Source organism: Dromaius novaehollandiae, chromosome 26 (assembly GCF_036370855.1).
Source record: "Dromaius novaehollandiae isolate bDroNov1 chromosome 26, bDroNov1.hap1, whole genome shotgun sequence".
NCBI lineage: Eukaryota > Metazoa > Chordata > Aves > Casuariiformes > Dromaiidae > Dromaius > Dromaius novaehollandiae.
In genome coordinates, this window is record NC_088123.1 from 3,726,905 (window position 1) to 3,754,770 (window position 27,866).

The window sequence follows — 27,866 nt, forward strand, 5'->3', positions numbered from 1 at the left end:
GGCGGCAACGAAAATTAAAAATAATAATTAAAAAAAAAAAAAAAAGAAAAGATGAAGGACGGACAAAGCGCGTTAAATATCCTGCCGTTATTTACAGTCCTCCCGCGGTTATTCCTGCTTAAAACTGCGTTCAAGTTGTCGGGGTTTGTTTTTTTCTTTTTTTTTGTCTTTTCCTCGTTTTTGTTTCCTTTTTAAATCTAGGTGAAAGTGCTTTTAAAAACCGAAAAAAAAAAAAAAAAAAAAAAAGACCATTTCGCTATTTACAGGTTTTAAAATCGGCGCCCGTCGCTGTCGCGGGTGGGTCGCGGAGATGCTGCTCGTTCCTGGGCCGAGGGGCGGGGGGGGGACAGGAAAGCGCGCGGCGACGCGGGGCCGCGGCTCCGGCTCGCGCTCCCCAAAAGGCACCTGGAAGTGCAAAACAGCGGCCGAGCATCCCGGCGCCCCGCGTCCCGCCGCCCGGCGGGTCCAAACTCCGGAAAAAACATAATTACGATTTTTGGGGGGGGGGGGGAAAGCACCATTTTTTTTGTGTTTTCTTCTTTTTGCGGTAGGGAGCGGGGAATGGCACCGGGAGGCCGAGGCGAGCCCGGCCGCGTGCACCGTCGGAAAAGCCGCGCCGAGGCGGGCGGCGAGGCGAAGCTCGGCGCCGGCTCTTCCCAGAGCTGCTCCGAGAGAAAGTCCCGCGAGAGCGAAAGCACCAGGCGGAGCGGCCGGGATGCGCAGAGCGGCGCCAGTCACAGCTTGGGGGTTTTTTTGGCCTCGGCTTCTTACAGATACAGCGGTGCCGATCCTCTTCTCGCCGCGCCGAAAGCACCGGGAATCGCGGCGCTGGAGAGGAGGAGTCCTGGAGCCGAGCCGGCGGGGACCGGCCGTCGCCTCGCTGCAGCCCGCGGCGTTTCCCGCGGCGTTTCCCGTGTTTCCCGCAGCGTTTCCCGCGGTCTCCGTCGCCGTTCAGACCCGTTTCCCGTGGTCTCCGTTCCTGCTCGGAACCGTTTCCCGCGGCATTTCCCACGGCGGTTCCTGCAGCATTTCCCGCGGTCTCCGTTGCCGCTTGGACCCGTTTCCCGCGGCGTTTCCCGCAGCCTCCGTTCCTGCTTGGACCCGTTTCCCACGGTGTTTCATGCAGCGTTTCCCGCGGTCTCCGTTGCCGCTCGGACCCGTTTCCCACGGCGTTTCCCGTGGTCTCCACCACCGCTTGGAGCTGTTTTCCATGGCGTTTCCTGCAGCGTTTCCCGCTGTCTCCTCTGCCACTCGGATCCGTTTCCCACGGCGTTTCCCGTGGTCTCCATTGGCACTTGGATCTGTTTCCCACGGCGTTTCCCACGGCGTTTCCCGTGGTCTCTGCCACCGTTTGGACCCGTTTCCCGTGGTGTTTCCTGCAGCGTTTCCTGCGGTCTCCGCCGCCACTCGGACCCGTGTCCCGCAGCGTTTCCTGCGGACTTTCCCTGCGGCATTTCCCGCAGTCTTCGCCGCTCGGGCCTGTTTCCCATGGCGCTTCCTGCAGAATTTCCTGCAGTTTTTCCTGCAGAGTTTCCTGTGGTCCCCATCACTGCTCGGACCCGTTTCCCATGGCGTTTCCTGCAGAATTTCCTGCAGCTTTTCCTGCAGTTTCCTGTGGTCCCCATCACTGCTCGGACCCGTTTCCCACGGCGTTTCCTGCAGAATTTCCTGCAGTTTTTCCTGCAGAGTTTCCTGTGGTCCCCATCACTGCTCGGACTTGTTTCCCGCAGCATTTTCCATGATCTGCACCGCTGCGCGGACCCATTTCCCGCGGCGTTTCCCGCGACGCTTCCCACGGTCCCCGCCACTGCTCGGCCCCACTTCCCGCAGCTTCGGGCCGCCCCGGCTCCGGAAAAAAAAGCACCGCGGCGGCGGGGTGAATCCCGCCGCCGGCTCGGGGTCGGAGGGGGCGGCGAGCGGGGCCGCTGTATCTGTAAGAAAGGGCTCACCGAGGCATCGGATCCCTGTTCCGGTCCGCTCGGAAAGCCGGCTGCGGGAGCTCGGCGGGTTCCTCCACCTCCTCGAGAGCTGGCTCGATGGTCTGCGTTTTCCGGGTTCGTTTTCCGTTATTTTAAGATCCGCTCCGTTGTGGTCATAACGATTTAAAAAAAAAAAAATCCAATAAATACATATTTTAAATGGAATTAAAAACCTCTCCTTTGTGAAAGGACACTATAAACTCTTCTTTCCATTCTTGCGACGTACAAGGATAGATTAAAAAAATGCAGAGATATAAATATTAGATTACTGAAAAACCTTAACAGCATCGTTCCTTTTTTTTTTTTTTTAAAGTTTGCTCTGTCTTTTTAACCTCCTCGCAAAGTGCAGGTTTCCGAAGGTTTGCACTCGAGCGGACTTATTTTTTTTTAAGTATATATATATATATATATCTTTTTTTTTTCTTCTTCTCCTACATGCACGAGGAGAAAGCACCACAAAAGCAGCACCGGGCTCCAGTGCTGCCGACTTTGAGGTAAGAGGCGGGCGGCCGCCCTCAGATCCAGCGGCTGTAGGGGCCCGTCACCGTGGTGCAGGCGTAGGAGGAGGCGGTGACGGCCGAGTTGGTGGGCAGGGCGGGCGCCTGCCGCGTGGGCACCCGGTCGCGGGGCTCCTTGCGGGGCGGCTCGGGGGGCAGCGGGCCGCCCCACTTGCGCTTCTTGGCGTGGGGCGGCAGGCCCAGGCGGGCGGCCTCCTCCTGGCGCGCGCGGGCCCGCTCGGCCAGCTGCTTCATCTTGGCCTCCCACAGGGCCAGGCCGTGGTTGGGCTGGTTGAGGTTCTTGTGCTGGTAGAAGACCAGGGAGATGCGGGTGGGGTGGCAGCGGTTGGGCTTCTTGAGCGGCGTGGTGGCGTGCAGCTCGCGCCGGGCGCACTCGATGAGGATGGAGCCGTGCGCCGGCGCCACCGCCACGCCGCCGATGTTCTCGTCCAGGAAGTTGTGCTCGCTGTCCGACCACTCCTCCTCCTCCTCCTCCTCCTCCTCGTCCTCCTCCTCCTCCTCCTCCTCCTCCTCCTCCCGCTTGGCCGCCTTCTCGGGCAGCTCCGCCGCGCCGTCGGCTGGGCCGAAGGGCTCCCAGGGCTGCTCGCGCCGGCGCTTCTCGCCCGGCCACGGCAGCGGCGGCACCGAGCCCCACGGCTCGCCGGCCAGCGCGCCCAGCCCCAGCGGCCCCAGCTCCCAGGCGGCACCAGGCCGGGCGCCGGGCTCCCCGCCGGGCCGCGGGCTCCACGCCGCCGCCGGCCGCCACCGCTTCTCGCCGGGCTCCTGCCGCCCGGCGCCGCTCCAAGGTGCCGCCGCCGCCGCCGCCGCCGCGCTAGTCCTCTCCGGGGAGGCCGCCGCCGCGCAGGGGCCCCACGGCGGCTCGGCCGCCCCGTTGCGCGCCGCCACGGGCACCGGCGGGTCCGCCGGCTCCTGCTTGATGGCTCGGATGCCGCAGCAAGCGGGGGCCGCCGCGAATGCCGCCGTGCCGGCTCCGTGCATCGCCGCCGTGCCGGCTCCGTGTATCGCTGCCGTGCCGGCTCCGGGCATCGCTGCAGTGCCAGTCCCGTGCATCACCGCTGCGCCAGCCCCGGGCATCACCGTTGCACCAGCCCCGGGCATCGCCGTTGCACCAGCCCCGGACATCACTGCTGCACCAGCCCCGGGCATCGCCGTTGCACCAGCCCCGGGCATCGCCGTCACCGTGCCGGCCCCGGGCATCACCGCTGCACCGGCCCCGGGCATCAGCGTTGCACCAGCCCCGGGCATCACCGCTGCACCAGCCCCGGGCATCACTGTCACCGCACCGGCCCCGGGCATCATCGCTGCACCAGCCCCGGGCATCGCCGTCACCGCACCGGCCGCAGGCATCACCGCTGCACCGGCCCCGGGCATCACCGCTGCACCGGCTCTGGGCATCGCTGCTGCACCAGCCCCGGGCATTGCCGTCACCGCGCTGGCCCCGTGCATCGCCGCTGCACCGGCTCCGGGCATTGCCACCGCGCTGGCCCCGTGCATCACCGCTGCACCGACCCCGGGCATCACTGTCGCACCAGCCCCGGGCATCACCGTCGCACCAGCCCCGGGCATCACCGCTGCACCGGCTCCATGCACCACCGCTGCCGCACCGGCCCCGTGCATCGCCGCCGCACCGACCCCGGGCACCGCCGCCGTGCCGGCCCCGTGCACCGCCGTCGCGCCGGCTCCGTGCCCCACCGCCGTTGCACCGGCCCCAGGCATCACCGCCGTCGCACCGGCTCCGGGTACCGCCGTCGCTGCGCCGGCCCCGTGCATCGCCGCCGTCGCCGCGCCGGCCCCGTGCATCGCCGCCGCACCGGCGGCCTTGGCCTGCGCGCCGGCCCTGGCGGCCCGCTCGTAGGTGCGCTGGTGGTGGCTGCGGCCGCGGGCCGGCTCGGGGAAGGCGGGCGGGCGGTAGGGGCGGCCGAGCGGCTCCTGCAGCGCCCGCGCCTCCGGCTTGGCCTCGTAGGCGCCGGCGGCCCAGGCGCCGCCGCTCCGCTCGGGCGGCCCGTAGTCGAGGAGCCGCGCGGGGAAGACGGGGCCGCGGGCGAAGCCGTAGTAGCCGAAGGCCGGCAGGGCGAAGCGGGAGTGGAAGCCGTTCACCGAAGGCAGGTTGGGCTGTGCATAGTAGGAGTGGTAGGAGTAGACGCTGCTGACGCTGTAGGGGTCGGAGGGCCGGCAGCTGCCCAGCACCGAGTAGCTCTCCACCACCGCGTTGCCGCTGTACTTGAAGGCGTTGTAGTGGCCCGGCGCCTCCACCTTGATGGGCTGCGGCGGCCGGCCGCCCTGCAACGCCAGACCTGCGGGCAGAGCGCGCGTGAGCCCCCGGCGCCGCCCCCGCCGCCGTCCCCCCGCCGCCGCCCCTCACCTGCGCCCGGCTGCAGCGCCGGCAGCTCCAGCACCTCCTGCTTGATCTTCTCCGGCGCCAGCAGCTTCTCCTTCTGCAGCTTCTTCTTCTCGGCGGCGGCTTTCTTGGCCTCCAGCTGCCGCTGGCGGCAGGACTTGGCGGGCTCGGGCAGCCGGCGCACCTCGCGGGGGAAGGAGGTGAGCACCTGGATGGCGCCGCTGCCCACCTTGGCGTTCTGGTTCTCCTCGCTGCCGAACTCGTCCGTGCTGGACATCTTGTAGAGCGGCAGCACGTGCAGCTGCTCGTCCTCGGGGATCCGGCCCACCACGCGGTTGTCCTCCTTGGTCAGCGTGCAGACCTGCCGGGGACGGCGGCGGTCAGGGCCGGGCGCGGACGGCGCGGAGGCGGGCGAGACCCCGCGCCCAGGCAGCGAGAAGCCCCCCCGGGCGCTCGGGGACCGACCGTGGGGACCGCCGCGGGAATCTGCTCCCGCCGCGGGAACTGGCCCTCCATCGCGGGAGTTTGCCCTCCATCGCGGGAGTTTGCCCACCACCGCGGGAATTCGCCCGCAGCCATGGGAATTCACCCACCGCTGCCGTGGGAATTCGCCCACCGCTGCCGTGGGAATTCGCCCGCCGCTGTGGGAATTCACCCACTGCAGGAATTCACCCACAGCCACGGGAATTTGCCCATCACCATGGGAATTTGCCCACCACCGCAGGAATTCGCCCACAGCCATGGGAATTCGCCCACCGCCGCGGGAATTCGCCCACCGCTGCCGTGGGAATTCGCCCACCGCCACAGGAATTCGCCCACTGCAGGAATTCACCCACAGCCACAGGAATTTGCCTGCCGCCGTGGGAATTTGCCCACCGCTGTGGGAATTCACGCACCACCACGGGAATTTATGCACCACCACAGGAATTTGCCCATCACCACGGGAATTTGCCCACTGCTGCGGGAATTCACCCGCCGCTGCGGGAATTTGCCAGCCACCATGGGAATTTGCCCACTGCGGTGGGAATTCACCCACCACCATGGGAATTCACCCACCACCATGGGAATTTGCCCACTGCCATGGGAATTCGCCCACCACCATGGGAATTTGCCCACTGCCATGGGAATTAGCCCACCACTGTGGGAGTTCACCCACGGCTGTGGGAATTCACCCACTGCCGCAGGAATTCGCCCGCTGCCACGGGAATTTGCCCACTGCTGCGGGAATTCACACACCACCATGGGAATGCGCCCACCACCGTGGGAATGCGCCCACTGCCATAGGAATGTGCCCACCGTCGCGGGAATTCGCCCACCGCCGCGGGAATTCGCCCACCGCCGCGGGAACCCGCCCGCCGGGCGCCGGCTCACCACGGTGCAGCCGTTGTAGAGGTTGTGCTGGTCCTTGTGCGCGTGGGCGCAGAAGTCCATGCACGCCGTCACCCCCGAGAAGGGCCGCCCCTCCTTCAGGCCCAGCCGGCAGTCGATGGCCACGTCCTCGTTCGTCACCTGCCGGGCCGAAAACAGGCCGCCCGTCGCCCCGGGTACCGCTCGGGTACCGCCGCCCGGCCGCGAGGCTCCGGGATTCGGGAGCATCGGGCGGGTGATGCTCCCCGGTACCTGGTTTTGGTAGGCCTGCGGCGCCAGGCGCTTGTACAGCGGAGCAACCTCGGTGGCCAAGTCCTGGAAGCTCTTCCGGAGCAGTTCTTCCTGCAAGGAGGAGGCGGTGAGACGGGCGCCGGGGCCGGGGGGGCCGCGCGGCGCGGCGGGGGCGTCTGGGGGGGCCGGGCACCCACCTCCTTGGGGTTGTCGCCCACCAGGCGGAACTTGCGGGGGGTCTTGCTGCGGGCGTACTTGCAGCCGTTGAAGTACATGCTCCAGGAGCAGCCGAAGGAGAAGGAGGCGCCGCACGTGTTGGGGTCCTTGCCCTGGCAGGCGCAGGTGCGGCTGCGGGCGACAGCGGCGTCAGGGGCGGCGGGCGCCGGGGCCGGGGGGGGGGCCGGGGGCGCGCGGGGGGGGGCACTTACTCGTCGTTGAGGCCGCAGCGGCGGCTGGTGGGGTTGCCGTACTTGGTGAGGGTGTCGGTGAGCTCCTGGTAGAGCGTGTCGCCCAGCGTGCGCGGGATGCCCTCCCAGGCGAGGATGAGGATGATGATGACGGCGTTCTGGCAGTGGTGGCCGGCCCGGTGCCGCACCAAGCACAGCAGCTTCTCCTCCTGGTTGTGCCGGCGGATCACCTGGGACGCGCGGGGTAAGCGGCGGCTCCCACCGCCACCCCCCCCCCCCCCAGCGCCGGGGCTGCTCTCCCTCCCGGGGGGTTCCTCGGCGGGGTCCCCCCCCCACACCCAGGTCAGCCCCCGGCAGCTCCGGCGGGATGCGGTGGCTCCGAGGGGCTGGAGCGAGCGGGAATCGGAGGCGGCTTCGGTTCCTCTGCCCGGGGCAGCGGGGATAAGGGAGGAACCTGCCCCTCCGAGCCGGGGGGGCAGAGAGAGGGGAAAAGGGGGCAGAGAAGGGAAAAAGGGGGCAGAGAGGGGGAAAAGGGGGCAGAGAAGGGAAAAAGGGGGCAGAGAGGGGACAAAAAGGGGTAGAGAGGGGAAAGAAGGGGGCAGGGAGGGGGAAAAGGAGCAGGGAGGGGGAAAAAGGGGACAGAGAGGGGGAAAAAGGGGCCAGAGAGGGGGGAAAAGGGGCCAGAGAGGGGGGAAAAGGGGGCAGAGGGGGGGAAAAGGGGACACAGAGGGGGGAAAAGGGGGCAGAGAGGGGGAAAAAGGAGCAGGGAGGGGGAAAAAGGGGGCAGAGAGGGGACAAAAAGGGGTAGAGAGGGGAAAGAAGGGGGCAGGGAGGGGGAAAAGGGGGCAGAGAGGGGGAAAAAGGGGGCAGGGAGGGGGAAAAGGGGCCAGAGAGGGGGAAAAGGGGCCAGAGAGAGGGGAAAAGGGGGCAGAGAGGGGGAAAAAGGGGGCAGAGGGGGGGAAAAGGGGACACAGAGGGGGGAAAAGGGGGCAGAGAGGGGGAAAAAGGAGCAGGGAGGGGGAAAAAGGGGGCAGAGAGGGGACAAAAAGGGGTAGAGAGGGGGAAAGAAGGGGGCAGAGGGGGGAAAAGGGGGCAGAGAGGGGGGAAAAGGGGGCAGAGAGGGGGGAAAAGGGGGCAGGGAGGGGGAAAGAAGGGGGCAGAGAGGGGGAAAAGGGGGCAGAGAGGGGGGAAAAGAGGAGCAAGACAGGGCCAAGCAGGGCAAAAACAGGCAGAGGGGGCAAAAGAGAGGCCGGGCGTGGGCAGGGAGCGGGCGGGGGGCCGGGGAGCGGCGGGGGCACTCACCCACTTGGCGATGGGGCAGCCGCGGGAGCTCTTGCCCTCCTTGCCCGTGTAGATGACCTTCTCGATGCGGATGGCCTTGCCCTTCTCGCCGTACCTGCGGCCGAGGCGGCGCTGAGCCACGCGGGGCGGCGGCGGAGGGGTGCGGAGCCCATCCCAGTGCCCCCCTCGCCCTGGAGCCGGCACTCGCCCCCAGGAGCCTGCACTCACCCTCGCGAGGCCGCACTCATCCTCAGGAGCATGCACTCACCCTCGCGAGGCCGCACTCATCCTCAGGAGCCTGCACTCACCCTCGCGAGGCCGCACTCATCCTCAGGAGCATGCACTCACCCTCGCGAGGCCGCACTCATCCTCAGGAGCCTGCACTCACCCTCGCGAGGCCGCACTCATCCTCAGGAGCATGCACTCACCCTCGCGAGGCCGCACTCATCCTCAGGAGCATGCACTCGCCCCCCGGAGCGTGCACTCACCTTCGTGAGGCCACACTCACCCTTGGGAGCGTGCACTCACCCCCGGGAGCATGCACTCGCCCTCACGAGGCTGCACTCATCCTCGGGAGCATGCACTCACCCTCGCGAGGCCGCACTCATCCTCAGGAGCATGCACTCGCCCCCAGGAGCATGCACTCACCCTCATGAGGCTGCACTCACCCTTGGGAGCGTGCACTCACCCCTGGGAGCGTGCACTCCTCCTCACGAGGCCACACTCACCCTCAAGAGTGTGCACTCACCCTTGTGAGGCCGCAGTCACCCTTGGGAGCATGCATTCGCCCCAGGAGCGTGCACTCACCCTTGTGAGGCTGCACTCGCCCCAAGCAGCATGCACTCACCCTCAGGAGCACACACTTGCCCTCAGGAGCGTGCACTCGCCCTCACGGGTCTGCACTCACCCTTGGGAGGCCACACTCATCCTTGGGAGCATGCACTCGCCCTCACGAGGCCACACTCGCCCCAAGGAGCATGCCCTCACCCTCAGGAGCATGCGCTTGCCCTGGGGAGTGTGCACTCACCCCAGGGAGGGTGTGCTCGCCCTCACAAGGCTGCACTTGCCCTCGGGAGCCTGCACTCACTCTCGGGAGCATACACTTGGCCTGGGGAGCATGCACTCGCCCTCGGGAGCATGCACTTGCCCCGGGGAGTGTGCACTCGCCCTCCTGAGTCTGCACTTGCCCTCGGGAGCATGCACTCACTGTCACGAGGCCACACTCGCCCTCGGCAGCATGCACTCGCCCTTGCAAGGCTGCACTCACCCTCACGAGTCCACACTCGCCCTTGTGAGTCCCCACTTGCCCCCCCGAGGCCACAGGAGCCTCACCCGCAGAAGGACACTGCCCCAGGGGCCCACAGGCGCTCGCCCCCCCAGCACCCTCACAGCAGCCCCCAGCACACCCGCCCACCCCCCCCCCCAGCACCCACGGGTGCACCGGCTCCTCCGGCCGCCGGGCGACACGAGCCGCTCTGTGCCGCGCACACAGGCGGGATTGTTCCCCCGGGCCAGGCGGCGAGCGCGGGGACAGCCCCGCCGGGCACCGAGCACCGCGCCGGGCACCGAGCACCCCGCCAGCCCCGCCGGGCACCGAGCACCCCGCCGAGCACCCCGCGCCCCCCTTACCGCTCCTCCATGAGCTCCCGGATGGAGGCCACGGTGGGCCCCGAGCCCAGGTGGGTGTAGTAGGGCCCCTCGTCCTTCTCCACGATTTGTTCTGCGCGGGAAGGCAAAGGAGACGCCGGTCACTGCCACTGAGCCGCGCACCCGCGTAGCAGCACCCCAGGGTGCCGGGCACCCAGCGTGCACACGCCAGCACCCTGGGGTGCCGGGCACTGTGCATGCACACACAGCAGCACCCCGGGGTGCCAGGCACCAAGCATGCACGCAGCAGCACCCAAGGGTGCCGGGCACTGTGCATGCACACACCAGCTCCCACCAGCACCCCAGGGTGCCAGGCGCTGTACACATACACCCACCAGCACCCCAGGGTGCCAGGCGCTGTACGCACACACAGCAGCACCCCAGGGTGCCAGGCACTGTACACACACACACAGCAGCACCCCAGGGTGACAGGCGCTGTACACACACCCACCAGCACCCCAGGGTGCCAGGCACGGTAAACACACGCATAGCAGCACCCCAGGGTGCCAGGCGCTGTACACACACACAGCAGCACCCCGGGGTGCCAGGTGCTGTACGCACACACAGCAGCACCCCAGGGTGCCAGGCACTGTACACACACACATAGCAGCACCCCAGGGTGCCAGGCACTGTAAACACACACACTAGCACCCCAGGGTGCCAGGCACTGTAAACACACACATAGCAGCACCCTGGGGTGCCAGGCACTGTACACACACCCACCAGCACCCCAGGGTGCCAGGCGCTGTACGCACACACACACACAGCAGCACCCCAGGGTGCCAGGCACCCTGCATCCCCGGCCGAGGCCCGAGGCAGCCCGCTCGCCTGCACCGCAGCCATGGGCGCAGGATGCGGCACGACGCCCTCGGCGCGCCCGGGAAGCCCGCGGCAACGGCTGCGAGCGGAGGCTGGATCCCCCTGTGCCGGCACGGAGCCTTCCTCCCAGCGGAGGAGGAAGAGCGCCCGGCTCGGCATCCTCCCACCGCAGGAACCGGCCCATGGACCCCTGCGAAATTGTGGCCATTCGTCCCGGCTCTCTGTTTCGGCTCCCGCGGAACGGGAATCGGGACCACTCCATCCAACTGTCCGTTTCGGCTCCCACGGGATGGGAATCAGGACCACTCTGTCCAGCTCTCCATTTCAGCTCCCACGAGATGGGAATCGGGACCGCTCTATCCCACTCTCCATTTCAGCTCCCGCAGGACAGGCATCGGGACTGCTCTGTCCGGCTCTCCGTTTCGGCTCCCGCGGGATGAGAATAGGCACCGCTCCATCCGGCTCTCTGCTTCAGCTCCCATGGAACGGGAATCGGGACCGCTCCAACCCACTCTCCACTTCGGCTCCACGGGACAGGAATCGGCACCTCTCCGCCCAGCTCTCCGTTTCAGCTCCCGCAGGATGGGAACCGGGACCACTCTGTCTAGCTCTCCGTTTCAGCTCCCATGGGATGGGAATTGGGACCGCTCTTTCCAGCTCTCCGTTTCAGCTCCCATGGGATGGGAATTGGGACCATTCCATCCCACTCTCTGTTTCAGATCCTGCGGGACGGGAATCGGCACCACTCTGTCCAGCTCTCCGTTTCAGCTCCCGCGGGATGGGAATCAGGACCGCTTCATCCAACTCTCCGTTTCAGCTCCGGTGGGATGGGAATCAGGACCGCTTCATCCAACTCTCCGTTTTGGCTGCCACGAGACGGGAATCAGAACCACTCTGTCCCACTCTCCATTTTGGCTCCTGCGGGACGGGAATCGGGACCGCTCCATCCCGCTCTCCATTTCAGCTCCTGCAGGATGGGAACTGGGACCACTCCATCCTGCTCTCCGTTTCAGCTCCCGCGGGACAGGAATCGGGACCACTCCTTGCCGCTCTCCACTTTGGCTCCCGCGGGACAGGAATTGAGTCCACTCTCTCCGGCTCCGTTTAGGCTCCTGCGGGATGGGAACTAGGACCACTCCGTCGTGTTCTCCGTTTCAGCTCCCTCGGGATGGGAATCGGGACTGCTCCATCCCGCTCTCCGTTTCGGCTCCGTTTCGGAGACTGGGGGGAGCCGCGTATAAACCCCTCCCCGGGGAGCACTCGGGCGGCGCAGACCCTCCCTCCCTACGCGGATCTGCAGAGCATCAACGCCTTTAACTCCGGTTTCCAAAATCGGCGTCAGCCAAACTTTCTCTCCTTTCTTTTCCCTTCTTCTTCTCTTTCTGGGAGTTGGCTCTGACTTACGAATTTCCGCAGCCTCTTGGAGAGCAGGAGGACGCGGAGGCCTCGGACAAGCGGGAGGCAGCCAAGGGCAGCTCTGCCTTGGCTCCTGGCGCCTCGCCGGCTTGTTTTGGCGGCCCCTCCGAGGCCGAGCCGCTCGGGAGCGCCCGCTCCCCGCTCCGCTTTCCCACGGCCCGCGGCGCCTCCCCGGAGCGGGATCCGTGGGGAAACTCCCAGCCGCTCCGCCGGGATTCGCTGCTGGGCTCGGAGCATCGCAGTGACGCTTTAAACCCTGATTTAATGGGAAGCACCTTCTCCGTCCCGGCAGAAATTCCCACGGCCGAAGGCTCCGGCGCGCGGCAGGGCCGGAGGAGCGGGGGCCGCTCGCGAACGCCGACGCCGGGCTTTTCCGAGCCCCCTGCGCGCAGCGGCAGGGAGACCGGGGCCGCCTCGCCGCATCCTGATTCTCATTCCCGTCGTGTCCCGCTGGCTCGGCGCCAAGGCGAGGAGAAAGCCGGGCTCAGCTGGGCCACGCTGCTGAGACCCGTTTTATCACAGCGCCTAATAAAGCCCCGAGGAGCCCCGACTCCCGCTCTCGAGAAAACGGAGCGGGGAGGCAGGGAAGCGCCAAAACTTTGGTGAAAAAGGAGAAAAAAAGAAAGGAAAACCCAAGCCGAACCTGGCAACGGGGACGCGGCGCTCGCTCGGCTCCCGTCGAGCCCTTCCGCGCTCGCTCGCTGCCGCTCGGGCTAATTACCGCCGCCGTTTACGAGCAAATAAATAAATACCCGTAAGCCCCCGCTAATAAAGCGCAGCTTGCGCTTGGCCGCGGGCCCACGTCCGCCTCCGCCCGGGCTCTGCCGGGCCAGTGTGGTCGGAGGCTGGCGGGACGCGGTTTCCCGCGGGCAGGGGAAAAGCAGTGGCCGGGGATGTGCGGGAAAAGCGGGAGCAGTTGGGGATGTGTGGGAAAAGCAGCGGCCGGGGATACGCGGGAAAAGCGGCGGTGGCCAGGGATGCACGGGAAAAGCGGCAGCTGGGGATGTGCGGGAAAAGCGGTGGCCGTGGATGCACGGGAAAAGCGGTGGCTGTGGATGTGCGGGAAAAGCGGCGGCCGCGGATGCACGGGAAAAGCGGTGGCCGTGCATGTGCGGGAAAAGCGGCGGCCGCGGATGCACAGGAAAAGCGGTGGCTGTGGATGCACGGGAAAAGCGGCGGCCGCGGATGCGTGGGAGAAGTGGCAGCGGTTGGGGATGCGCGGGAAAAGTGGTGGCCGTGGATGCACAGGAAAAGCGGCGGCGGTTGGGGATGTGCAGGAAAAGCGGTGGCCAGGGATGCACGGGAAAAACGGCAGCTGGGGATGAGCTGGAAAAACGGTGGTGGCCGTGGATGCACGGGAAAAACGGTGGTGGCTGGGGATGCACGGGAAAAGCGGGCGCCGGGGATGCATGGGAAAAATGGCAGTGGCGGCCGAGCATGCGTGGGAAAAACACCGGCCAGGGATGCACGGGAAAAGCGGCGGCCAGGGATGCATGGGAAAACCGGCAGCGGCTGGAGATGTGCAGGAAAAACGGCAGCGGCGGCCGAGGATGCACAAGAAAAACAGTGGCCGGGGATGCGCGGGAAAAGCGGCAGCCAGGGACGCGCAGGAAAAGCAGCAGCCAGGGACGCGCAGGAAAAGCGGCAGTGGCCGGGGATGCGCTGGAAAAACGGTGGTGGCCGGGGATGTGCGGGAAAAGCAGCGGCCAGGGATGCACAGAAAAAGCAGCGGCCAGGGATGTGCGGGAAAAGCGGCGGCAGCAGCCGAGGACGCGCGGGAAAAACGGCAGCAGCAGCCAGGGAGGCGCGGGAAAAGCGTCGGCTCGGGAAACGCGGGCGCGCGGGACTCACCGACGCAGTCACAGGTGGGGAACTCGGCCTGCGCCCGCTTGGCGGGGGTGTCCAGCAGGCTCTTGGTCGGCGTGTCCAGGTACTTGAGCGGCGACTCGAGGAAGCCGCTGAGGGTGGGCGCCTCGTCGGCGGGGGGGGTGCCGGCCGCCTCCTCGCCGCGGCTCTCCTCCGAGTAAAAGCACGTGGTCGACAGCACCGTGATAGCACCAGAGGTTTCGATTTTGATCTGCTTGGGCGAGCGGGGCGCGCGGGGCGGCTCGGCCGGCGGCCCCTCGCCCGGCACGGCGGCGGCGGGCGACGGCGGCGGCGGCGCGAACTCCTCGCCGAACTCGGCCTCGAACTGCCGGATCAGCTCTTCCAGCTTGGCGTCCACCGCCAGCGGGGCGGCGGGGGCCGCGACGCCCCTTCCCTGAGTTTCGGCGGGCGGCGGAGGCGGCGCGGCGGCGGCGGCGGCGGCGGCGGGGGGGGCCCGCGCCCCGGCCAGGCTGATCTGCCAGAGCGGGGGGAAGAGCGGCGGCGCTTCCTTGCCCTTGGCCTTCTTGCCGGCGGCGGCGGCGGCGGCGGCTCGGCGCAGCGCCCGGCCCGCCGGCGCCTTCTCGGCGCCCGCCCGCGGCTTCTTCTTCTCGCGGGGCGCCTTGGGGGCCGCCGAGCCCGGGGGCCACCAGCCGCCCGCCGGCGCCTCCAGCAAGAGCCCGCGCTTGTGGCGCAGGTGCTGCTGCAGCGCCAGCTGCGCCGGCGAGCGCGGCTCGGCCGCCGGCCCCGCGTAGCCGGGGGGTGACACGGCGGCGGCGGCGGTGACGCCGGGGCGGCGAGGCTCCGGCGGCGCCGCCGCCAGCTGCGTGAGCGCCTCGATGGCGATGGCCGTCTGCAGGCTGACGTTCTTCTCCTTGGCGATGCTCAGGGCGCCGGGGGAGAAGGGCAGGGCGGGCGGCGGGCCCGGCTCCGGGGCAGCGCCGTCGGACGCCGGCGGCGACGGCGGCTCCTCGCCCAGCGCCGCCTTGATCTTCCGCTCCAGCCACTCGAGGTAGTCGGGGCACTCGGGGCCGTCGCAGTTGCAGTCGGGCGGCTTCATGCCGTGCCGCGCCAAGGCCAGGGCGGCCCGCAGGGCGCCCAGGTCCTCGCGCTGCTGCCGCCGCCCGGCGCTCTCCTCCGCCGCCGCCGCCGCTTCGGCCAGCGCCGCGAAGGCCGCCAGCTCGCGGGCCTCCTCCGGGGCGCCGGGCCGGCCGCCGGGCTCCATCAGCGCGGCGCCCGGCCCGCTGCGCCGCCCGGGCCGCGGCTCCTCGGCACGCTCGGCTGGCCCGTCCTCCATCCGGCCGCGTGCGGGGCCATCAACCGCCTGGCCCTCCGCGCCTGCCTGCGGGCGACAGCAGCGTCAGCGCCCGGCCCGGCCCCCTCGCCCTCCCGCCTCCCCCCTCCTCGGCCCCCGCCCCGGCTGCTCCCCCCCGCCGCCGCCCCGCCGCCCCGTGGGTGCCCCACGCCCGCGAGCACCCGGCATGGGAGCAGCACCCGGCGCGGGAACACCCGGCGCGGGAGCAGCACCCGGCATGGGAGCAGCACCCGGCATGGGAGCAGCACCCGGCATGGGAGCACCCAGCGCGGGAGCAGCACCCGGCATGGGAACACCTGGCGCGAGAACACCCGGCATGGGAGCAGCACCCGGCGCGGGAGCAGCACCCGGCGCGGGAACACCCAGCATGGGAACACCTGGCGTGGGAGCAGCACCCGGCATGGGAGCACCCGGCGCGGGAGCAGCACCCGGCGCAGGAACACCCGGCATGGGAACACCCGGCGCAGGAGCAGCACCCGGCATGGGAACACCCGGCGTGGGAACACCCGGCACGGGAGCACCCGGCGTGGGAGCAGCACCCGGCGTGGGAGCACCCGGCATGGGAACAGCACCCGGCGTGGGAGCACCTGGCGCGGGAACACCCAGCATGGGAGCAGCACCCGGCATGGGAACACCTGGCGCGGGAACACCCGGCATGGGAACACCCAGCGCGGGAGCAGCACCCGGCTTGGGAGCACCCGGCGCGGGAACACCCGGCATGGGAACACCCGGCGCAGGAGCAGCACCCGGCATGGGAGCACCTGACACGGGAACACCTGGCGCGGGAGCAGCACCCGGCGCAGGAGCACTAGGCATGGGAGCAGCACCCGGCACAGGAGCACCCGGCGTGGGAGCAGCACCCGGCGTGGGAGCACTCGGCATGGGAGCAGCACTCGGCATGGGAGCAGCACCGCGGCGCGGGAGCACCCGACACAGGAACACCCGACACGGGAACACCCGGCGCAGGAACACCTGGCGCAGGAACACCTGGCGCAGGAACACCCGGCGCAGGAGCAGCACGCGGCATGGGAGCACTAGGCATGGGAGCAGCACCCGGCATGGGAGCAGCACCGCAGAGCGGGAGCACCCGACATGGGAACACCCGACACGGGAACACCCGGTGCAGGAACACCTGGCGCAGGAACACCCGGCGCGGGAGCAGCACCGTGGCACGAGAGCACCTGACATGGGAACACCCGGCGCGGGAACACCCGGCGCGGGAACACCCGACACAGGAACACCCGACACAGGAACATGCAACATGGGAGCACCCAGCATGGGAAACACCCAGTGTGGGAACACCCGGCGTGGGAACACCCGACACGGGAACACCCGGCGTGGGAGCAGCACCCAGCGCGGGAGCTCTCGGCATGGGAGCAGCACCCGGCGCAGGAGCACCCGGCACAGGAGCAGCACCCAGCGCGGGAGCACTCGGCATGGGAGCAGCACCGCAGAGCGGGAGCACTCGACACGGGAACACCTGGCATGGGAACAGCCAGCGCAGGAACACCCGGCGCAGGAACACCTGGTGCGGGAGCAGCACCTGGTGCAGAAGCACCCGGCACAGGAGAACCTGCTGTAGGAGCACCACCGCAGCGCGGGAGCACCCGACACGGGAACACCTGGCATGGGAACACCCAGAACAGGAACACCCGGCGCAGGAACATGCAACATGGGAGCACCCAGCATGGGAAACACCCGGCGTGGGAACACCTGGTGCGAGGACACCCAACATGGGAGCACCCGGTGCAGGAACATGCAGCATGGGAGCACCCAGCACGGGAACACCCAACACAGCAACACCCGGCATGGGAACACCCGGCACAGGAACACATGGCATGGGAACACCCAGCACAGGAACACCCGGCATGGGAACACCCAACGCAGGAACATGCAGCATGGGAGCACCCAGCATGGGAACACCCAGCGTGGGTGTACCCAGTGCAGGAACACCCAGCATGGGAACACCCAACACAGGAGCACCCAGCGTGGGAGCACCTGCCACGGGAACACCCAACACAGGAACACCCGGCGCAGGAACACCCGGCGCAGGAACAACCAACACAGCAACACCCGGCGCAGGAACACCCGGCGCGGGAACACCCGGCCCGTCCACCAAGCAGCCCCGCAGCAGCACGTCACCCGCCCCTGGAGAGCAACGCGGGGCCGCGGGGGCAGCGTCACCCACCACCGCCGCCGGCGCTCGTTAGCCGGGATGACTAATTGGCCCCAGCAAATTGCACCAGGCGGCGGCGGCGGCCTCTGACCCCCCCGGCGCCTTTCCCCCCCCGCGGCGCCGTCCCGCCAGCGCCTCGCGCGCCCGGACGCCGCCCACGTCCCCACCCCGGCGGCCGCTTTCGAAATCGCTCACGGGCTTTCCGCCGCCCCCGGGCCGCCGCGCGAGGCAGGAGAGGCGAGGAAGAGGAGGAGGAGGAGGAGGAGGAGGAGGAGGAGGAGGAGGAGGAGGAGGAGGAGGAGGGTGCCCCGGCTGCAGCGCCGGCCTCAGGACCCCCCAAAACCGCTTTCTGCCCACTCCCGCCCAGCGCTTTGCTCCCGCGCGACGAGGAGCAGCGTGCGCGCGAGCAAGCTGTCAGTGCCGGGCCGTGCGCCGCCGCGTCCTCAAGCGCCCCGGGCCCGGGGCCGCGCTTAACCCTTCGGACACCAGCCGCGGGGGGAGACCCGCCGTCACGAGGCCACAGCACGGGGCGGCCCGTTTTCGGAAAAACTGGGGGAAAAACAAGGAGTGAAGCCACTCGCGCCGCGCCGCCTCCGAGGGGCTTTTCCCACACTTGGGCCGCCCGGGCCGAAGGCTGCCGCCCTCGTTGCCGCCCTTCCCGGCATTTTATCCCGGTCCGCCCGCTCGGAGCCGGAGGCACCTGCTCGGGAGAAAGGGGCCGGCTGGGAAGGCGAAAAGCAACGAAACGTCCCCAAAGTTTACACCAGCCCAGAGAGCGAAGCCCTTTCTGCAACGCGCTCGGCGGAGAAATTGCCCCAAATTCAGCATTTTGGCAGATTTTTGCTCGCGGCTGTTGTCTCTAAGTCACATCCAGGGGTTTTTAATCCGCTCCCGGGGCTCGGGCGCGGAGGCGGTGCCGTGGGGTGCGTCGAGCTGGCCCGTCCTCAGCCCCGGGGCGGCGAGCGCCGGCGCCCGGCCCTTGCCGACCGGTCGGTCCGGTCGGGACGCCGTGCCGCTCCCCGCGCCGGGAGGGCGAGAAATAAGAAAAAAGAAGGAAAAGAAAGCCAAGGGTGGCGTGGGGAGAGCAGGGCTCCGCGAGCCCCCCAAACCGGGGTGCCGCGAGGGCTTTCGAGCCCCGAAGGGTTAACGCGGAGCCGCGCTCCTTTCCCACCCGCCCGCGGGGGGTTTTCTTCCTTCCCTTTTTTCCCCCCCTTTTTTTCCCCCCTTTTCTTTCCCCCTTTTTTTTTCCCTTTTCTTTTTTTCCCCCTTTTTTCCCCCTTTTTTGTTAATTCCCGGGGAGCGCCGGCAGCTCCGGCACCCGCTTCCCTTTGTTCCCACGGCCGCACCGAAGGGCGCCCCGATTTCCCGGGCGGCTCGGAAGAGGGGGGGAATCCCATTTTTTAGCTTTTCCCCCCAAAAAACCCATTACCCCGACTGGCTCTGCCCGGCTTCGCTCTCCCCGGAGGCCAAGCGGCAGCGGTCGGCGTCCCCCGGCACGGCCCGGCCCGGCCTCCTCCTCTCCGCGCGGCGGGGGACCAACGCGAGCGGGGGGGGAAGGAGGAAAAGCAGCCGGCGCCGGAGTTTGGGGCACTTCGGGCTCTTTTGTCGGGCCGTCGCCGCACGCTCGCTCGGGAAGCCGCCAAAGCCGCCGAGCGGAGTAAGAGGGAGGGGGAAAACATCCCCTTCTCCCCCCTCCGACGCTTGATTTTTTTTTTTCCGCCTTCTCCCTCGTTTTAAATGCCTCGGCGGCGAGGGGAAAAAAAAAAAAAGCCGCTGCCGCCGCACGCACGCCCGGCTGCTTGGCCGCTCTCCAGCGCGCCGGGGCCGGCGGCGCTGTGCACGGCGGTGCAGCGGGGCCCGGGCTGCCGCTCGCCGCGCTGCCCTTACCTGCGCCGGGACGCCCGGAGAAAGCGGCGGCGGCGGGGAAAAAGGGAGGAAAAACGGGAAGAAAGCGCCGGCGAGGCGCCCACGGGCCCCGGCGGCGGAGGAGGAAACGCGGCGCTGGGGCCGGAGCTCCCCTCCCCCTGCAAACAGCTGGAGGAGCCATTAGCGCTGGCGCCGCGCGCACGTACGGCGCGGCCGAGGCGGCGGCCCCGCGTCCCCGGGGTCCCCGGCGAGGCTGCCCCGCGTCGCGGGAACGCCGGGCCGCGGGAAGGCCGCGGGAAGCGGGCGCGCGGCGGGCGGCGGGCGCGGGAAAAGCGAGGCCGGGCGAGCGGGATTGCCCGGAAAGGCGCCGGGATGGCAGCGGGCATCGCGTCCCGGGCGTTGGAGCCGACCGGTGGGATCGCCGGCTTGGAAAAGCCCCCGCCGCATCCCTCCCCGCGGCAACGGCGCATCCCCCGGGCGCAGCCCGGAGCCCGGAGCCGCCGGGATAATAAATAACCCGGGCGGGAGCAGATAAGCTCGAAGTCCGCCGCCACCGCGTCCGCCTGAAAAGCACCGCCGGGCCGAGCCGGCCGCTCCTCTCCGCGGCTGCCGCGTCCTCGCCTGACCCCGCGGGCACCGGAGACCCCCCCGCGGCAGCACGGTGGGGGGGCGCCTGGTTTTGGGGGCGTTTCTGGCCATGGCACGCGCCGGGAGCGAAGGGCGAGCGGGATGCCAAGGGCTGCGGCGCGGCGGCAACATCTGGCTGCAGCTGGCGCGGCCCGTTTCGCCCGCTCCGTCGAAAGCGGCTTTGCACCGTCCCGCGGGAACGCGGCCTCGAATCCCGAAACAACCTGCTCCGGAGCCGGCATCCCGGGGGGACGGCGCTGCCGCCCTCGGCGCCGCTGCCAACCCCCCTCGTGGGCCGCTTTTCTCCCCATTTCAACTCCTCGTTTTAAACGTCCCCGACGGGTTTGATGGAAAATCGAATAAAACAGCCCAAAACAAGCAGCCGGGGCCTTTCTGCCGCGTTTCTGCTCGTCGTAAATCAAGCGCCGCTCCCGCTGCCCTTTCCAAACCGCGCGTTTCGGCTGCCTGAAAAACCAACATCGGGCTCGGCCAGGAGCGGGTTTCCAGGCCCTGGGAATCGCCGCCCGGCCGCTGCCCCCGCGGCTCCCGAAATGGCCGGCCTGGCCGCGGGGCACGCGGCGGCTCTGGAGGCGGGATACTCGGAGAGCCCCGGCTCGGCCTGCCCCGGCGGAGGGTTTGGGGAGAGACCGGAGCAACTCGGTGCACCCCACAAGCGGCCGCTTTGCCCAGCCTCGGGACAAAGCCCGATTTTGGGCAAACCCCATCCTCGATTTTCTGCAAGTCCTATCGATTTTGGGCAAACCCCGGCCTCGATTTTGTGCAAATGCTGTCCACTACTTTGTGCGAACCCCATCCTCGATTTTCTGCAATTCCCACCCTCGATTTTGTGCAAACCCCATCCTTGATTTTGTGCAAACACCATCCACTACTTTGTGCAAATGCCGTCCTCGATTTTCTGCAAATCCTACCCTCAAATTTGGGGCAGACCCCATCCTCGATTTTGTGCAAACGCCGTCCAAACACTGTCCACTACTTTGTGCAAACCCCATCCTCGATTTTGTGCAATTCCCAGCCTTGATTTCCTGCAAACCCCATCCTCGATTCTCTGCAAATCCTACCCTCGATTTTGGGCAAACGCCATCCACTACTTTGTGCAAACCGTGTCCTTGACTTTCTGCAATTCCCATCCTCGATTTTGTGCAAACCCCATCCTCGATTTTGTGCAAACACCATCCACTACTTTGTGCAAACACCGTTCTCGATTTTCTGCCATTCCCCTCCTTGATTTTCTGCAGTTTCCAACCTCGATTTTGTGCAAACGCTGTGCTCGATTTTCTGCAAACACCGTCCACCACTTTGCGCAAACCGCGTCCTCGATTTTCTGCAATTCCCACCCTCGATTTTCTGCAAACTCTATCCTCTCCTTTGTGCAACTCCCGTCCTCGCTTTCGCGCAAATCCCGTCCTCGCTTTCGCCCGAACCGCGCAGGGCAGCAGCTCCCGGGGCCCTGCCAGGCGGCCGGGGGCATCGGGGAGGTCAGCGGGCCGCCCGCGCGCGCCGCTCGCAGCCAGCAGCCTCGGCCGGCCAAGAGCCGGGAGCCTCCTTGGCCGGCCGCCCCGCTGCAGCGCGCCCGTGGAGCCCCGCCAGCCCAGGCGCTCAGCTTGCGGTTTTCCTGCGCTGGCAGCGGCACCGCTCCGCTCCGGGCCGCCGGCCGGAGCATCCTCTGCCGGCCGGAGCATCCTCCGCCGGCCGCGGCATCCGCCGGCCGTGCCGGTACCCATCGCTGCCTAACGCCTCCGCCGGGCGCCGCGGCAGCTCCGAGAGGAGCCCCCAAGTGTCGGATGCTCCCGTTTTCCCGGGCTCGTTCCCGTGCTCCTTGCTGGCGGCGCGGGATGCCGTCTCCTACCGCGGCTCCGGCTCCTTTCCTGAGCGGCTCGCGTGGCCCCGGCTGACCCCGGCGCTGCCTCTGAGCCGCTCGGCTCCCGGCCCCCGGGAATGCCGGGATGACGCCGGGCGGGCGGCAGCGCTTCCCGCGGGCTTTGGGACCCCCACGTCTCGCCGTGCCGCCTTTCCATCCCATGCAGGGGGGAAAAGACCCCTCCACACATTCAGACCCGCTCCCAGGAGCCGGGATTTCTCCTGCGGGAAGTTTCCCCGGACACAGCAGGGAAAGGGGGGAAGCAGATGGGAGCCGCCCTCCCCGGAAAGAGCCATCGGGAGCTGCCGGAGCAACACACTGCAGAACAAACCCCCCTTTCACTCCTTAAAATCCCCTTTTTTACCCCTTTTTACCCCTTTTTACCCCAAAAGCCGGCCGCAGCGGGAGAGCCCCCCGCCCCCCGTGCCAGCATCTGCTGTTAATCCGCCTTGGCCGCCGTTCAAAGGGAGGCTGGAAAATTCATAACCGCACACGCAACTGGCAGCGGGCCGGGACCCTACCGCGCCGGCAAAACCGGCCCGGCCCCGGCTCACTCCCGCACCGGGCCAAAACACCCGTTTCCCCTTTTTTGGGTTTTTTTTTTCCCTGGGGGAAAAGCCGGCGGGGAACGGCTGCAGGATGCTCATCCCGCACCGGCTCCCGTGGGAACCGCGGCGGCACGGCGGAGCCGCGGCTCACGTTCCCGGCGCGCGGCCGAGCCGGCGGACGCCAACTGGCGCGGGCCGGAGGAAAGGCTTCCCCGGGCGAGCGCCGCGCTGCAGAGAAGGGAAAAAAAAAAAAAACGCCGGCTCTATTTTTGTTTCTTGGAGCCGCTTTTCCTGCAACACAGCTGACTGCTCTCGTGCGAGCGCGCGGCTCCCGGATTGGCGCCGCGGCCGCCCGGGCGAACGTCGCCGCGCTCCGGCCGAGCCGGTTTGGGGTGCAGCCGGCGCCCCGCCGGGGCAACTTCCACCCTGCCCTTCGGCCCAGCGCGGCTTTTTGCATTGCAAATGCGATGGAGAAATCACCCGGGCGAAGGGAAGCGGACGGTTCGCGGGCACTCGGAGCCTCTGCTCCGAGCTGGTGCTGTCCTGGTCCCAGTTTCGCCCCGTTCCCGCAAACCCGTGTCGCCCTGTTCCCAGTTTCAAGCCATTCCCATGCACCCATGCTGCCCCGTTCCCGCATGCCGGCATCGCCCCGTTCCCAGTTTCACTCCGTTCCCGCATGCTGGCATCGCCCCATTCCCAGTTTCGCCCCGTTCCCACATGCCGGCATCACCCTGTTTCCCGTTTCGTGCCATTCCTGCGCACTGGCATCGCCCCGCTCCCAGTTTGCCCACTTCCCGCACACCAGCGTCGCCCCGTTCCCGTGCAGCAGCATCGCCCCATTCCTGATTTCACCCCATTCCCACACACCGGCGTCGCCCCGCTCCCAGTTTCACCCTGTTCCCGTGCACCGGCATCGCCCCATTCCCCATTTTGCGCCGTTCCCGCATGCTGGCATCGCCCCATTCCCAGTTTCGCCTCGTTCCCGTGCACCAGCATCGCCCCGCTCCCCGTTTCGCCCCGTTCCCGCACGCTGGCATCACCCCATTCCCGGTTTCACCCCATTCCCAGTTTCACTCCGTTCCCGCACGCCGGCATTGCACCATTCCCCATTTCACCCCGTTCCCGCACACCGGCATTGCCCCATTCCCAGTTCCACGCCATTCCCATGCACCGGCATCGCCCCGCTCCCCGTTTCACCCCGTTCCCACGCACCGGCACCACCCCGCTCCCAGCCTGCGCTGCCCTACGCGCACACACGTTTTTGGGGGCTTTCCCCCCGTTTCGGGGAGCGGGAATCCCTGCCAGCCTCCCTCGGCAGGCGCCAGGATTGCGGGACAACATCCCGGCAGAGCCGGGCCGTGGGAAAACCGTCTCCCTCGCACTCACGCGATCCCGGCGAGCAAACGCCGCTGCTCCGTCCCGCACCGGCGGCCGGGTGTCCCCTCCCCGCGGGTGCCGCGGGCCCCCTGCCCTCCGCTTCCCCCTCCGCCGAGCCGCCGCCGCGCTCGGAGCAGCGGGGACTCGCGGGCGGCTTCCTCCTCCTCCTCCTCCTCCTCCTCCTCCTCCTCCTCCTCCTCCCGGCAAGCGCCGACACGCCGCTCGCGCCGGCGACGCGGGCGGCAGCCGGCCCTGCCCTGCCTGGGAGCGGCCGAGCGCCCGGCGCAGCCGGTTTCGCCGGGGAAACCGAGGCACGGGGGCGGGCGCCGCGGCGAGAGCCCGCCGGGGGGATTCCCGGTGCTGCCGGGCGGACGTGACGGGGCCCGAGTCACATCCGGGAAGAACGGCGGCACGGGGACGGTGCCGCAGCCGGGCCGGGCCCCGCTCCTCCTCCCGGCGGCCCCTTCCCCTTTCCGATTCCTCTTTCTGCCGGGCGGGAGCCGCCGGCATCCCACGAGCATCCCATCGGCATCCCGCTGGCATCGCGCCCGCATCCCATCAGCATCCCGCCAGCATCCCGCCGGCATCCCATGGCGATGCGGGCAGCGGGTCGGCACCAACGGGGCGTCGAGGCTCCCGAACCACCCGGCCACGACACAGGCGGAACAGCTCCGACTGTAGCGACACCGCGACCCGCTCGCCCCAAACCGCTCCTTTTTATCCCCAAGCCGCTCCTCGCCCGTGCCATCCGGGCACCGGCCGGGAGCGAGTTCGGCGAGGGGGTGTCCCGCGCCCCCCCCCCAATCACCATCGCCACGTGCCGCGGCGGCGCTGAGTCAGCACCGGTGCTGCTGAGTCACCGGAGCCGCATCAGCCTCCCGCGAGCCGATGAGCTCAGCCGCGGGGGCTCCGCCGCCTCCGCCGCCTCGGCCTTGCCTTCCCTTTTTCCCTCTTTTTCTTCCCTTTTCCCCTCTTTTTCTTTCCCTTTTTCCCTCTTTTTCCTTTTCCCCCCTTTTCTTCCCTTTTTCCCCCTTTTTCTTCCTTTTTCCCCCCTTTTTCTTCCCTTTTTCCCCCTTTTCTTCCTTTTCCCCCTTTCTCTTCCCCTTTTCCCTCTTTTCTTCCCTTTTCCCCCCTTTTCCTTCCCTTTTCCCCCCTTTCCCTTCCCTTTTTCCCCTCTTTTCCTTTTTTCCCTTTTCCTTTTTCCTCCTTTCCTCCCTCTTCCTTCCCTTTTTCCCCCTTTTCCCCCTTTTCTTTTCCCTTCCCCCCCCTTTTTCTTTTTCCTTTTTCTCCCCTTTCCTTTTCCCTTTTTCCCTCTTTTTCTCTTTTCCTAAGGCCCAGCCACCGATCCGGAGACACCGCCGAGCCTTTTCCCGGCCTCCGCACCGCCAGAGCGACCTGCCGCCAGGCCGGATCAGGCCCCGCGGCGGGGGAAAACGGAGTTAACGGAGGCGAGCGGCTCCGGAGGCGGCACGGGAGCCACCGAGCGCCTTCCCGTGCTCCGGGCGCTCACGCCGGGGTGCTTGGCGCGTGCAAACGGCACGGGAAAAATTATCCTCGCCGGCGGCCGCATCCTGCCGTCACTGCCGCGGCCGGGCAGAAATTGCAGCCAGCTCCAAAACCGCCTGATTTTGCACGGTTCGTCCACCCAGGGAGCATCCCAATTCCCGCTTTCCGCCCCGAAACGGCCCCGCGACGCTCCCGGCCCGGTGCAGCTCCGCAAACCAGGGTTATTCCGGCTTTGGGGGTTTTTTCCCCCAAGCGCGGCGCGTGCCGGGGCCGGTGACTCACGGCGAGGGAGGGAGGGAGGGGGGGCAGCGCGCGGCGCCGTGTTTGTAAACCTAAAAAAAGCCACGTGCGGGCAGGCGGCGTGCTGGGGCCGGGCCACCCCCGCGTGCTGCCGCCGACCACACCGTGCCGGAGGGGATTTTGGGGTTTTTTTTGCAAAATCTGCCATTTTAGCTGGAGCAACCGGCCGGGAGAAGTTTCTCCCGCCGAGGCCGAGCGGGGCCAAGCACCGGGCGCTTTTACCCAAGCGGCGCCCGCGAAATGCCGCCGACGCAGGGCCGAGGGCCCCGGTGGCTCCCGGGGGACGGTGACGGGATGGATGCAGCGCCGGATCGCGCTTGGGATGGGCCGTGCGTGGGCAAGGGACGGGCACCGCGGGGCAACGGGGACGGGGATCACGGCGCAACAGGGACACCAGTGCAATGGGAACAGGGATGCCGGTGCAACGGGGACCCTCGTGCAATGGGGACGGGGACGCTGGTGCAATGGGGATGGGGATGCCGGTGTAACAGGGACCCCAGTGCAATGGGGACGGGGACCCTGGTGCAACGGGGACACTGGTGCAACGGGGACCCTGGTGCAATGGGGACGGGGACCCTGGTGCAACAGGGACCCTGGTGCAACGGGGACACTGGTGCAATGGGGACAGGGACCCCCGTGCAATGAGGACCCTCGTGCAATGGGGACCCCAGTGCAATGGGGACGGGGACCATGGCGCAAGGGGACCCCGGTGCAACAGGGACCCTGGTGCAATGGGGACAGGGGACCCCAGCACAGCGGGGACAGCTCTCCCAGCACGCCGGCGCTCCGCAGCGCCGCAGACCCTCCTGCTTCCCCAAATCCCGGTGCAACCGCGGGTGGAAGAGGCACCGGGAGCCACGCGCAGAAACTGGGAAACAGGGAACAATTTTGTATTTTGCTGCTGCACGTCAGCCCCGCGACCCGTCGCGATAACGGTGCCGGCAGGGACCGGGCAAAGCCAACCTCGCCGCGGCTAAATGCCGGGAAGGGGAGCGCGCGGGGCCGGCGGAGCAAACCGCGGGGAAAGCACCGGCGCGGAGCATCCTGCACCGAGCCGGCTCCACGCGCCCAAAAATCCTGCAAAACAGCAAACGCCGACGGCGCCAGCTCCGAAAAGCAAGGAAAACCCCGGCCGCAGCCCGCTCCCAAAAACACCGGGGGAAAACTTTCCGCAACGGCTGCCGTGCCGCGTCCTCCGGCACCGCCGAGCCGGCATCCGACCTCGCCGCGGGCCGAGCACCCGCCACCGGCCCCGCATCCTGCCCGGCGCCAGCGGGAACAAGTCTCCGGTGCCCGGCGAGCCCCTTTTTTGGCTTTTTTTGGCTTTTTCTTGGCTTTTTCTTGGCTTTTCTTGGCCTTTTTTTTTTTTTTGCCGATTTTTGCCTTTTTTAACCCCGGCAGCGGGGTGACAGCTGCCATCGCCGCGGTTACGTCAGCGTGACGTCACGCCGGCTCCGGGCCGGCTCCCTTGTTAGCATCACCGGCCCGGGGGTCTGAGCTCAGCACATTCGGGAGAAGAGCCGGCGGCGGGGGGGGAAAAAAAGAGGGAAAAAGCGTAAAAAAGCCAAAAAAAGCCAAAAAAGCCAAAAAAAAAAGCCAAAAAAAGCAAAAAAAGGGCAAAAAAAGCAGAAAACCAAGGTGCTTTTCCACCCCGCCGCGCAGGGACACGGCGCCGGCCCGGTTTCGCTCCCGTGCCGGAGCCGCCGGCCCGGCACGCGCGACGCGCGGGGAAGAAAGGGAGCCGGGCGCGGGCGTCCCCCCCCCGCCGCCGCCACCGCGGCTCCCCCGGCGGCGCTTTGTCCTCGGCCGGCGCGGCGGCCCCCCCGGCGCCGTACCTCCGCGTCCAGCGCCGGCTCCCGCGCCCCGGCCTCCTTATTGTCCCTCGCCTCCACCTGCGGGAAGGGATGCAAAAGCACAGAGCGGTTATATAAATAAAACAGCCACAAAAAAAGGGGGAAAAGGGGGAACAAGGGGGAAAAAAGGGAAAAAAGGGGGGAAAAGGGGGGGGGAAAGGGAAAAAAAGGGAAAAAAGGGGGGAAAAGCGCCTTTTTGCAAGCCGGCCTCCGCCGCGGGGGCCAGATGTCCCCGATTCACCCCCCCCCCCGGGGATGGACGGAGGCGGCCGGGCGCGTTTGGGCGCGGGGAAGCGGAAGGGGGGTCCGGGGGGGGTTTTTTTACCTGGCCCCCGCCTTCAGGCCGGCATCCGCTGGCCGCCGCCGGCCGCCGGCCGCCCCCGGCCCCGGGCAGCCCCCGCGCGGCGCCGGCGCTACCAGGAAGCCATCTTGTGCGGCTCGCCTCGACGCTGCCGTCACCGCCGCCCCGGCGCGCTGGGGGGGCTCCGGCGGCCCCGCGCCCCCCGCATGCCGCCGGGCCGCCGCTGGCGGCTGCCCCCCGGCGCTGCCCCC

At 68.0% G+C, this 27,866-nt stretch overlaps 1 protein-coding gene across 4 annotated transcripts; it reads right to left on the reverse strand.

Annotated features, from left to right (window-relative positions):
- Nucleotides 1-629: 629 nt before the first annotated feature.
- On the reverse strand, nt 630-27,347 carry TET3 (tet methylcytosine dioxygenase 3). 4 transcript variants are annotated; one of them, XM_064497801.1, is made up of 10 exons: nt 27,297-27,347; nt 13,856-15,209; nt 9,752-9,842; nt 8,144-8,237; nt 6,863-7,071; nt 6,632-6,782; nt 6,456-6,545; nt 6,207-6,344; nt 4,860-5,196; nt 630-4,791 (listed from the first exon to the last, which is right to left on the reverse strand). In XM_064497801.1, the coding sequence occupies exons 2-10, from the start codon at nt 15,162-15,164 to the stop codon at nt 2,495-2,497; spliced, it is 4,716 nt and encodes a 1,571-aa protein (XP_064353871.1). In that variant the 5' UTR covers nt 15,165-15,209; nt 27,297-27,347; the 3' UTR covers nt 630-2,494. The 4 variants fall into 4 exon arrangements, with proteins under 4 accessions (XP_064353871.1, XP_064353872.1, XP_064353875.1 ...); XM_064497802.1 differs by lacking the exon at nt 27,297-27,347 and adding an exon at nt 23,665-23,717; XM_064497805.1 differs by lacking the exon at nt 27,297-27,347 and adding an exon at nt 19,246-22,021.
- Between the last annotated feature and the right edge of the window lie 519 nt (nt 27,348-27,866).

Excerpts from the sequence above, each read along its gene's own strand:
- TET3 (XM_064497801.1), bottom strand. The coding sequence starts at position 15,164 with ATGGAGGACGGGCCAGCCGAGCGTGCCGAGGAGCCGCGGCCCGGGCGG. Across the intron at positions 9,843-13,855 it reads CCCCACCTGTGACTGCGTCG|AACAAATCGTGGAGAAGGAC; the intron begins GTGAGTCCCGCG and ends CTTCCCGCGCAG. Across the intron at positions 6,546-6,631 it reads TGGGCGACAACCCCAAGGAG|GAAGAACTGCTCCGGAAGAG; the intron begins GTGGGTGCCCGG and ends TCCTCCTTGCAG.